We start from the raw sequence: 12,514 nt of genomic DNA, 5'->3' as shown, positions 1-12,514 counted from the left end.
CTGTCGTGACGGGGACTTTGGGTTTAGGCTCCTTTTGACTCCAGGTTCATGAATCCTTTCTAAAGCTAAGAAGTGACGCCGTGTCAACCTAGGCGTGGGCCGATGATTGTCGCTGAAAACGCCTGGAGGGTAGGCAATGCTTTCCTGGATCGGATCCCCGCCCTGTGGCCCCTGTCCCTCCGAGCGCTTGGATAAGGCGAGAGCTTCGAAGAGGCATTGATATCTTTTGTTTTCGCTTTAGTTCTTAGCGCAGTTTACTTCTGGTTGATATTCTAGCATTGGCGGAAGTAACGAATTCGTCTATAGACGGTTCAGTTTAAGCTGACCCGGGCACTGTCGGCTGTAGCTACAATCGTGTAGCTAAAAAACAGGGTCGTCCCTGGTGCCTGGCACCTTGCTGTTGGCGGGTGTATAATAAAACCCAGAATCTGGCTTTAAACGAGATCCATCACCTGTCACGTCAACCGTCTCACAAACCCCGGGGTGTATGTTCTGACCACTGTGGAAGGAAGCACCTCCGATTGGTTTGTCTGACTCCCTCCATCAGGACTGCTTGATCGACCAGTTCATTTTACTTTTATTTGGTGGTGTTTTAAACACGTTTATAATCGGTTGTTTGATTACATTTTATTGTAATTATTTCATTTTTTCTACATGCACAGTAGTATTATGTACAACAGTGAACTAACCCACATTTTATACACATCTTTTTACATATGGCGATATTGCATAGATTTATGTCATTTAGTAATATTAGAGAAAGTAGAATTTTAAAGGTGATTAATAGCTTTTTTCTTTTTATCCTTGTTGTATCCTAGCCCTTTATTCTCATTATTGTCTTGCAAAATGCACCCACACATCTTTGGTAAAACATTTTAGCATGGCTTCATCTCAAATTTACAAGACACATTAAATCTGCCAATACACTTCAGAAAAAGCCATGATAGGGTGAAACAAAAATATTCTCAAAAAGGTTTTGCATAGGTGCCAGGCAAGAGCCTGCTTGACTAGCCAATTGGGAATTGAACATTAAAAATAAATAATGGCATACTAATCTAGGAGAAATTAATGTACTTTTCATCACATTATCTCATTAAAAAAATACGTCACTGCCTCTAAAAAAAATACATTGTTTCTATGCAGATCAACTGCTAAAAGGGATAGTTCTCATCACTGCAGAAGATTTTCTCACTGAACTGGGAAGAGAGAATTAACGAATCAAGGCATAAACAATTGCAAGTATTCAACTTGCAGTTGCATACTTACAGGAGTTTACCAGTTGAACATTGGGTTATCGGTGTAGAAGGGATCCATGACACAGAATCAACATCTGTACGTACATGAGTTTCATAACTTGACATTCCAAAATAATTTAACCATTCCAGAAAATCAATAAAAACGCTATAATTACTGTTTCACAGGTAACTTTTAGATTAAAGAACTATAATATAAACAAATTGTACAAACATACTACACAAAAGATGCCATTCTGATTTTGTCATATTACTATTCTATAGGGATACATGTTACCCATGCAAAATCAATTTGGATGTGTAATGCATGCTAAACAAATAGACAAGAAAATTGCCCATTTGATGCACAAATTCCTGAGATTTAATCCTATTCAGACAAACATCGCACAAAAACACACTCTAAGTTGAAGGGAATTTTAAATGCAGAAAGGCACAACAAAGATTGGCTCAAACCAATTTTTCATAACCATTGCTCCCCACAGAGTTTGATTGTTGATTACATTGTAGGAGCAAGGATGAATTGAAAGACTTATCGCCAGGATACTGTGGAAGCACTACCAGAACTTAATCTGACACTAATTTCAATCATCGTTTCTACTTTGCATAGAAAGGACTTAATGTTTTAACTTTTTAGGAATCTCTGAGAAGTTTAATTTATTTTATTTAGAATAATGGTGATAATGGTTAGCCTATTGTTTGGCAAACATAACATGATATATCATACAATGGCACATTTTCTCATTTAGGGCACAAGAAACAAAAATGAAAAAAGCCAAAAAAAAACAAAAAAACAAAGGGAAACAGAAGTTAAGTTTAGGGAAATATCAGTCTGAAATCATAGGACTAAATCAGTCAAGAATCTTAGAGTTCAAATTGTTTTTCGGAGGCAAGTTGTGGCTATAAATTAGCATTCCTATATGATCTTGTAAGTGATTGTCGTCCTTCCCAACACAGCATAATATCATTTACATAACAATTACATTGTTTTTACTTACATTGATTGGTGGTTTTTGTTTTACAACTGGATTTTCTTTACAGAGAGCCTGATAAATGTATTAAATCGGATGTTGATAATAAAAATAATATGGTGAAAGCATCTAAGAGAACTGTATCAATTATCAGTACAAACCTTGTTTCAAGGTTTGTGTTGAAATACCTCCAAGCAATTGCAAAATATGTTAAGCCCAAAATGATTCATGAACATGGTTAACAAGCCTGCTTTCCTTAAACCTGTTCCCTCGCTCTCTTATAAAATTAATGGAGACAATGGCATTGCAATAGCTGATCATTAAAAAATATTGACCTTACACTATGCTCTTTGAAAGCAATGGAAACAAAAATCCCGCATACAACAGGTTCTATAAAACCTCAACAATTTCCAGCATTGCTAGTACACTGACATACAAACAAGAAAACATGAACAACAAAGAGCTGTAAAATATACATTCAACACAGAATTGAGATCACAGTAGTTTAACTAAGAAAACAAACATTCAATATGAATGCCAGCCACTAAACTGATAAACAGCCACACAATGCCTAGCGGACACACTTCTGCCCGCACTGGCCACACTGTCCAGCCGAACGAGACAGAAGCTAATAGACAGGGGACAGGTTGAGGGTGAGATTCCTGATAGCATTGCTCCTTGTTGTGCGCGAAGACTTGATGATCTGCAGGACCATGGCCTTGCAGTCCAGACACACGATCATCTGGATCCCCTTGAGTCGCTCCTTCTCTGGCCGGCCCAAAGTTTTGGACCTGTTGAACTTTGCCCTGTAAAAGAAAAAAGAATACGTACATGTATTTTAAGCTCAGTTTACGCTCTTGTATTATTGATATGAAAGATGATATGAAAGACAAAAGGGAGAATCGAAAATGGATTGTCTCAGATACATAATTTTGTTGAATCATTGATTTCAAAACGCCACATCTGGGTCTTGTGTTTGTTATCAGTTGGGTCTAGTCTTGAGGTTTCAATTTTCCAGAAAAGTATTTTGGGGAACTTTTTGAATACTTTTTATTAATGTCTGAATCTCTTTTCCTAAAAGAGTTTCTTTCATTTCTTTGTATGAAAACAGCTCAAGTTTGTTTTTTTTTCCTAAAAGAAGGTTCCAAATTCCCTTTGTTTTTGAAATTTTTTGGACTTGTAAAGTTTTTCCTAGTCGGTTTGCTCACCTCCGGTCGCTGGTGGTGGAGTCGGGGCTGAGGGTGGGGAGGGAGACGGGCCCCTCGGTGCTGTCTGCCATGGACTCGGCCGTGGACTCGGCCGCGGAGCCCGGGCCCGAGTTGGGCTGCGAGGCGGTGGCTGGCGAGTGGCCCGCCGTCACTGGGGCCGTGGTCGCGGCCGCCGCCGTGTCGGCGCGCGCCAGCTTGGGGCTGGACGGCGCGCTGCCCACCGAGTTGAGGCCGTGCTTGAGGCTGCGCGGCGAGTCCGTCTGCAGCAGGCGGTTCATGAGCGTGCGCGAGAAGGTGGCCGCGTCGTGCGACTTGGGGTCCGGCGCGTCCTCGGGCGAGGCGAGCTGCGACGGGCTGATGGCCACCACGGGCACGTGCGAGAAGTGCTCCGTCGGGATGCGCATCTGCGAGATATAGGAATTAGTCGTAAGTATGCAACAAAACTTAGCTAACTCGCCAAAAATGAGCTAACTAGCTAAAATAGCTAGCTCGCCAAAAATTAGCTAACTAGCTGAAATAGCTAGCTGGCCAAAAATTAGCTAACTAGCTAAAACTAGCTAACTTGCAAAAAAATGGGTAGCTGACCAGAAATTAGCTACCTAGCAAAAAATTTGGCAAAATAGCTAAAATTAGCTAACTAGCAAAAAATCAGCAAACGGACTAGAAATCAGTCTTAAATTTTAGTTGTTTAGCTAAATAATTCTAATCCACGTGTATCACACGCGTGCAGTGCACCCACCTTGGAGTGGCACTTGGAGCACACCACCCGATTGCATAGGCGGCACTGCTGCCCCCGCGGCCCGAAGAAGCCGAACCTCGTCTTCATGCACAGGAAGCAGACCTGGGGACAAGAAGAAGTAGCCGCGTGAGCACGCCGTCGACAAGGTCCCGCCGCCATGCCACCCCCGCCGCGCCGCGCCTCCTCACCTTCCCTCTCTCGGCGTCCTCCTTGACGCGTCCCTCCACGGGCAGGCTCTCCAGTTCCGCTTTGGTGAGGACGCTCCGGATGTGGACGATCTCCTCCAGGGTCAGCGACAGGCACTCGTGCTGCCACTGTTTCTGCAGGAGGCAAACCGTGACTCATCAGGACACACACGCAATATTTCGACCAATAAAATTGAAGCAAATATTTTTTTTAAGAACAGTAAAAAAAAAAATGAACATAATTAAATTTTCGAACAAAAGTTTGACATTCTTTTCGAAAAAAAATGAACAAAAAATTTTGAACAAATTTTTGAACTTTTTTTTCTGGAAAAATACAAATTTGAAGAAAACATTTTTTTTTTGGAACAAAATTAGTAATTACCGAGTGGAAAAGGTCCTCTTGCAGCGAGTTCCGAGACCACGAGAGCTCGGGCAGCTGCAGGCCGAGGGTGTTGGTGGTGGTGGCGAGGTCACACGCGTCCGCCAGGGGGGTCTCCGCCTCGAGGGGCAGCTTGACGACGGTGGGGGTGACGCCCGGGGCGCCCGGCACCGGCTCGCAGATCATGATGGTGTGCCTCCGCATGGAACGCCGGCTGGGGCACTGCGTCGCCAGGTCGTAGGCTGGGCAACACAGAACGCCGTTAGATGGACACGTAAACAACACAAAAAAATAGTTTAAATAGATAAAGAAAAGACTAAAAGCACTACGACAAAAAATGTGTCTGCGTTTTGTCAAGAAGGCACACTTTAAAAAAATCTTTTACACCTCGCAGTGAAAAAGATTTAAAAATAATTGGACGACCTCATCCTCTTTTTCAGCGACCGTTTGCTCTCTTAAATTAAAGTCAACTTACAACTTATCTTGGGCAATCCAGGCTCCTCAGAGTAACGGCCGGTGCCTCTCAAGGGGTTCAACAACATTCGTCAGGATCTTACTCTAACTCTGAAGCGCTCTAGAGCGCGGGGACTGGCTAGCGGTAGACAGGGAAGGGCGCATTTGTACCGCGGTGCATCGAATGGCAACCCCCACCAACAGAGGAGAGATAGAAAGAGTATGTGGCAGTAAAGGTTCGATTGAGGCTTTCTTTGCTTGCGGAGAGGGTGCGAGAATGACGGGAGGATTAGAATATGAGAGAGAGAGTTGTAAAGAGACGGAGAGTGACGAATGTTTTGCGAAGAAAGAATAGAGATGGCCGTGTGAGAGAGAGAATCATAGTGCGTAGGGATATATCTCTTATGAAAATCCAAAACCATGTGCCAATCAAAAAGATAGACTCGACAGCAAAAAAAAAAAAACAAACAATGAAAATCACAGCGTCTGAAACGCGTTACAGACATTGTAAAAAATACGAAAATATATGATTAAAACATCACACAGAGTCGATCAAAATGAAATGAAAACACTTGATGTTAAGAGAAAAAAAACATGCAGAAAGGTGAGAAAAATATGCAAAAACGAATAAGCTACATGCTGACATTAGCACGTGCAACTCTCCTCTTTGACCTTTTTAGTTTTTCTCTCAAATCTATATATAAAAATGAGTAGAAAAGAAGGGTTGCACACGTGCCAAGCATAGAAACGATGCCACACTTTTACAAAAAAGCAGAGCATCTATACTGAGGATGATTTAAGGCCCACATTCACAGCGCATTCCAGCAGCGGCCAAAATGAAGTGCACAGCATTCGCTTAGAGTTGGAAATTTACGAAAATTTCCTGGAAATTTTCCGTTTTTTCAAAACTTTTCCGTTTTCCCCGGAACTTTTCCGTTTTTTCAGGAACCTTTTCCAGAAAATTTCCAGAACTTCCAACCCTACGCTTAATCATAGGGGGCGGATGGGCTGTGAGAGTCTTGGGCGTCGAGCTGAGGGTCCTTCATGGCGACGGGCAGGGACAATCCATCTTGAAATCGGGCGGCGTTTCACTTTGAGGGGGCTTGGAAAAAAATGTTAGGGACAAGATCACGGTCGGAAACAGTCTAAAAAAGAAATAACTCAAACAAAGTAGATTCTTGACTGGGAGTTTTGGTATTTGAATTACAAGGCTCTGCAATCAATTTTTGTATTTAGTTTCTTACATTTTGAATGTTGTGGCACGTACATCTTTACATCGTTCGTGGAGCAAGGGCCCTTTACAGTCCGTAGAAATGGACACCAAACAAAACGTAACAACATGGATTTCTTTCTGTCCCGAAGACATTGTCATTCAGTCTTTGCAAACTACAAATAAATGAAGGTACTTGAGCTTAATATATAAAAATCTTTTCAATCTGGAAGTATTTACAGACAAATACAAAAATCAGAATGTGAATAATCTTATTAAGTAACATTATCACTATCGGTACTTAATCTACCATTTGATTCACGAAAAATGTCAAGGGAATTTACGAACACTTGACAATCAGTACATTCATTACTTAACATTTACAAAGTCTATGAAATTCATGGTTTAAACTGCTTAATTCAGATGGAGACTTGGGTAGATGCAACTACAGAACAAAATTGTAAAAAAAAGTCCCTCAGTGAGAGTAAACAAATGCAAAGCAGCATAAAGTATCAAAATGAAACACAATTCAACAAGTTACAAAAAATCAATCAAATCGTGCACAAAGCCTACTAAAAACGAAAATTAATGATGACCACATAAACATTTCATTCACTTCGCATTCTCGGACAGGCCCAGTCATTTCATGCTCCAAATCACAATTTTCAAAAATAAACACTGATAACATTAGCATTAGTAAATTGTAAGGCACCCTACACGAGCTGCGAAGCACTTGCTCGTATGTCAGCTCAAGAGCTCATAAGGCTAATCCTTTTAAATCGACTAGAAGGCATTTAATAGTATACAGAAAACATAAACAAACATTAACATGCCGCCACCGCGTGGTAAATCGCATGAAATTTATTGATAAATCATTGCTCTATGAGCTATTCAGCTGACACAACAATTCTAGATAATTATCCTTTGGTATAAAACAAGTAACTCCTTCTACGGCGTAAAGTAAAAACTTCACACTTATTTAAAAGCTAGCACGATCGGATGAGCGTATGGCTCAACTACACGTAATCATCAGAGGGAACGTCACTGACAAAAAGTCCGTGAGGTAAAAGCCAACGAGCTCGAAAAATATACAACGGTAATAGTACTGAGGCGATTTTCGAACAAAGAGGATTTTCAAAAGGTTACAGGAAGACCGATAGAGAGGACAGGGAGAAACAGGCGGGAAGGTCAAGACATTTTAATAGGACTCTGCGCGTTCAGAAAGTCGTTCGCCCAAACAAGACGGGGAAGTCCCACTCGATTGGAAGTCAAACTTGGAGAGACGACAGCTATGGAGTTGGAGCCAAAGGGCCTTCTGTGTAATTGAGGTGGTGGGACAAAGATGATGGTTATAGTGATGATGATCATGAATAAAATGAAATATAAAAGGCACTGGGTTTTAAAATAAAAATTGCCTACGCGAGCGCATTCAGCTTCAGCTTGCTTTTGCCACTACTACTGCACGCTACAGGCCGCGCCAGAGCCACTAGGTCGGTTCTTGTTGAGAGGTGGGGGCCTACATTCTAGCGCCGAGTCGCAGTACGAGAGGTAGGCGTCCCTCATGACGCCGCCGACCGCCAGCGGGTCGGGCTGGTCGGCCGCCTCCTCCGCCTCCACCGCCGCCGGCCCCGGGCCGTCCGCGTCCCGGGCGCGCGGGCACGGCCGCGGGCATCCCCGTGCGGCACGCCCACTACCTGTCCGGTGCCAGGGGTTGCTGCGAGGCGCGCTGTCCGCGCCGGCGTCCGCCTCCTCCTCGTCGTCGTGGTCCTCCTCCGGGTCGTCATCCTCTATCTGCAAACAGAAAAGAGAAAAGCAACGTCACAAGGTGAACAGTTCTTTACATTTTAAAATTCACTAAAACACGTTCAAATTATTTTTTTTTTGGCAAATTTAGAGTTTTTCTGAAGAGATTAAGACTATTTAAAACTTTCTGTCAACGTTCACATTTTTCCAATTTTTTCATAGAAAGATTAAGAATTTTCCCCGAAATTTTCCGATTCTTGAATTTTAAGCCCGTGCACTACTGCCACGCCTGACCACGCGGTAGCTTACAAGACCGTCACCCCAACACAATGGAAGGGAAACTTGACCGGACATACGCCGCGTTGCTCCCGCGCGGAGTATCGCCGGTCCGTGTCGGAATCAGAGCATCGGTCGCTCCGGGCGCTCCAGGCCAAGGCAGGCCAAGGCATGCCCAGACCGACCGGCACTGTCAAAAATAGCCTCACACGTTTTAGGGAAAAAAATTCCCACACGAGAAATGTCCGTAGAGTTGCAATATCAAAATTGTAAATTTACATAATTCTTTTGACACTACTTTTGACTTGAAATTCTTCGACGAGCAAAAGAAAAAAAAAGTGTTGCAAATTTGCGATTACCGATCGTAAGTTTACAACATCATTCGTAAATCGCAAAATCACAATAAAAATAAATGAAAATAAACTGTCAATATTTTCTAAGTCGCACGCGACGCGAGCCCTCCTGGAAATCTGCCATGGCGATATGTGCGTGTCCCACTTCGCCTCCCCCGCCTCGCTCCAGCCAGTCTGGCGCCGCCGAGCCCCGCGTTCAGTTATAGAGGGAGCCTTCACTGGAGCGAGGGAGGGAGGGCGGCTCTGGAGATGACATCCGCAGATAGAGCAAAACTGGGCCGGGTTCAGGCGTCACAAGACAGTGCCACAAAATTTGGACATCCAAAGAAGTCTGACAAAATCTATTGTAGCGTGTGTCTGAACCTGTGGCACCTGCTGCGCATCAATGTTGATCACGTGGCGCACCCCCTCAATTATTGAGGCTTTAAAGCCCCCATCCCGGTGGAAAGGGCAAGATACTGCGCAGCAGCAAGTCCATCCGGAATCAACGCCCCCAACCCTCCCGTCCCCGTGCACAACACCCACAGCCCCCCCCAGCAGGGCACGCGCAGGCGCCGTAGGCTCGACCTTGCCCCTTTCTCTCGCCTCCACCGTGGTCCCCACCCACCGCTGCAGCCGCCCCGAGCACACCTCCGCCGGAAAAAAAAACCCCAACAGATATCCACAGCATTGACGGCAGTAAAATTTGTCAACTCTTAATTAGAACAGTCCCCCCAAGATGATTGTGAAAAATTGCTCTCAATCCTATATAGCGATTACAATGAAGAACAAAACAGCATTTTTGCACTGTACTTGTTTTACCGCAAACCAGCAAAGGGTTCTTCCAAGTTTTCTCAATAAATACGCAGTTTCCGACCGTCTTCGAGCAAGGCAGTGCTTCTCTCCCACCCTTTCCCCTCTATTCTCACCCCACCCTCACACTCGACAAACTTTTTATGCTACAGTAGCAATTTAAGGGAGTGGGGGGTATATAATTTTTACCTGTGTGTAGTGTGTTAGACTTGTCATTAGTTTATCTTTTTCGCAGAGTTATTGCAAGGTGCGGAGGGGCGAAGCACACAAGGTAAAGGTACGACGCGAGGCGTTGGGGGGGGTTGGGGTAAGAGGTTGTGGGAGGGAATGACGTCATAGGCTCCCCAACCACCCCTTTCCCTAACTCCTCTCCCGGGGGGTTGGCCGCCCCCTGCCACCCCCCAAAACAAGCGGCGCACTCGCGCTTGCGCACCTACCACCTCCTCTCCCTGGGGGGGTTGGGGAGGCCGCAGCCGCCCACAGAGCGCCGCCCCCGTCTCGCCGCCCCCACCCACATGCACGCCCCCCGTGCTTCCGCCCCCACTTCGCGCACCTCCACCCACGCCACGCCGCTGTAGCGACCCCAAACAACAAAAAGCCACGACGCCAAACGCCTCTCTCCGTGCGCGGTGTGGGGGCGGCGAGGCCGAGGGGTAGGAATTCACTCGAGAAAAAGCAGTGAAAAAAGCAATGAAAAAATCAGAAAAAATACAAAAAATCAGAAGATATCAAGGATTTATAAGAATCAATAAAAAGCATAGATTATCATAAAAAAATATCAAGAAAAATGAAGGAAAAAACAGACAAATTGGCGTACGCCTGACCGTCGTTTGGTCCGAGGAACGCCTGCGAACTGCGGGGTAGGCAGCCCCGCCGCACACCCCTGCGCAGCGGGCCGGCCGGGGCTGCCGGGCTGACTAGCCGCACACCACCCGCACTGCAGGGAGGGTGGAGGATAGTTTTTCCCTGTGCAAAGTCCCGTAACTTACGCGGTATAATGTTTGCAGGCTCAGTCGGTCTGCGTCGTCTACCCGAGAGGTAAGTACGTCACTCGAAAAAGGAAGAAAAAAAACAAAAAACAGCGTCCACAATAGAAATAAAAAATAAAATAAAATCGGAGAGAATAAAGCTAAGCCAGTGTACGCTTGAATTCATAAGTGAAGTACCCCTCGCGTCGACCTCCCCCAGCTCGCACGGCGGAGTGTTCCGGTGTAGTGCGGTGCTCGGCCGGACAGACAGGCCCGACGGCACCGCCCACGCCGCGAGATCAGACACGGCATCGCTCTACTCTACCGCTGGGGAGGAATGGGGGGAAAGGGGAGGGGGCAAAGGTCAAGCTGTAAAACCCTCTCTCCACGCGGATACAGGACTTCCTCGCTCAAACAACGGCGAAACATCATCGAACTTACTACTTCTCGTCCAGTTGGATCGGGGAGGGAGAGAGGGAGGGGAGGGGAGGGAGGAGCTGCCAGACAAACATAGCCCAAGAGTTAAGTGCCTCTTCGCCGATTAAACCTACCACCGAGAGGCACAGCGTCGAAATGCCTCTCTCCAGCCATGATGACTGTAATAAGAATAAAGCCGGCGAGAGAGAGAGAGAGAGAGAGAGAGAGAGAGAGAGAGAGAGAGAGAGCAGAGGACGCTAAGCTTCGAAGGGTCCTGTCGTGGGAGCTTTTCCCCGTCGCTCTTGCTACACTCACTAAACGACAGATAAAGTGGTCCACCACCTGACCCCCCCCCCCCTCTCTCTCTCTCTCTCTCTCTCTCTCTCGCTGGCCGGCTCCTCGGAGTTACGCGATCCTCTGAGCGCAAGCGCAGCGCGCCTCTCTTAATCTGGAGCAGAGAGCGACGGTCAGGACGAGGGCGGGGCGGGGGTATTGTCAGACCACAGACACACAAATCTATATATCCCCCCCCCCCTCTTTGCCTCCCTTCCATCCTCCACGGTCTGTTTCTTGCGCTATTGCGTCATATTTCTTACCCGAAACTGGTCGGCGTATATTCCCTTTGTGGTTGTTGTTGTTGAAGGTTTGTTCTTGTTATTATTTATGATCATGTCGGGTCAGCTTCAATGGGCGCCCGGCGGGCGGGGTCGTTCAGTTAACCGTCACGGAACAAATGTCGGGAGGGTTCCACTATTGTCATTCATTCATTAATGTACCGCGATCAACGTGGCATTTGTGTGCATTGCACCACTCAAAAGTAAAACTCGGTAACGAATAATTAAATAATAAAAATACGACCTCGAAAGAAAACGGAGTCATTGGTGGGGTACGTTTCGGACGAGTTTTCTCGAGCAGGATGTGTTGCCACCACTTAACATTCACACTTTCACGGCGCGAGGGGGGCGGTCCGACGCCGTCCGGCCGCACCGGGGACCGGGGACTAGAGCTTCTGGCGCTAGAAAAACTAATCGGCTTGACTAACTTGTAATCACTGTTTACCGTTTTTTTAAAAACTTTTAACGTGACTTGACTGGTCACGACACAGCAGTTTGCCCTGTCAAACATTCTGGACAGGCAAATTTTCCCTTAAATACAGGAGAAAAAAAAAGTTTATTTAGGGTCAATGTCACTGATTCAAGGCTAATTTCAAGAAAATTTCTTTGTTTCAAGGAAACAATTTCTTTTTGCAGTGTACCTGGCGCGCATACGCGCGCTGTCACGGGCGCCGCAAACTAACCAGGCTAATAAGAGACGAGCCTCGTCTGCGAATAATAACCTGCGAGGATCTATAATCAAGATCCCCATCTCATCCCCATCACCACGGCGCCTATCCTAGCGTACTCGAGCCCGCTAAACGGCTGCGCGACGAACCGCGCGACCCAGAGGATTTGGAGAAGGGGGCGGGGCTGGTATGGCCTCCAGGACTCCAGGGATACCCGCAAGGACTCGCTAGGGAAAGGAACAAACTTCTACCATCCCCCACACGCGGCAAAAATAATAATAATAGTAG

General features: G+C 45.8%; 1 protein-coding gene across 1 annotated transcript in view; it reads right to left on the bottom strand.

Annotated features, from left to right (window-relative positions):
- Positions 1-601: 601 nt before the first annotated feature.
- LOC113204644 (protein spire) overlaps positions 602-12,514 on the bottom strand; it is a gene marked incomplete in the record, with an annotated part of 243,059 nt that continues 231,146 nt past the window's right edge. Inside the window, 6 exon segments of the mRNA XM_052266847.1 lie at positions 602-3,027; positions 3,430-3,833; positions 4,169-4,270; positions 4,357-4,488; positions 4,736-4,974; positions 8,090-8,186. Of these exon segments, the coding sequence (XP_052122807.1) occupies positions 2,850-3,027; positions 3,430-3,833; positions 4,169-4,270; positions 4,357-4,488; positions 4,736-4,974; positions 8,090-8,186 (1,152 nt within the window).

The sequence above is a fragment of the Frankliniella occidentalis genome, unplaced genomic scaffold (genome assembly GCF_000697945.3).
Source record: "Frankliniella occidentalis isolate FOCC.00 unplaced genomic scaffold, Focc_3.1 Scaffold3, whole genome shotgun sequence".
In the NCBI taxonomy this organism is placed as follows: domain Eukaryota; kingdom Metazoa; phylum Arthropoda; class Insecta; order Thysanoptera; family Thripidae; genus Frankliniella; species Frankliniella occidentalis.
The sequence above is the reverse complement of the archived record's forward strand: the minus strand, read 5'-3'. Positions and strand labels throughout refer to the sequence as shown.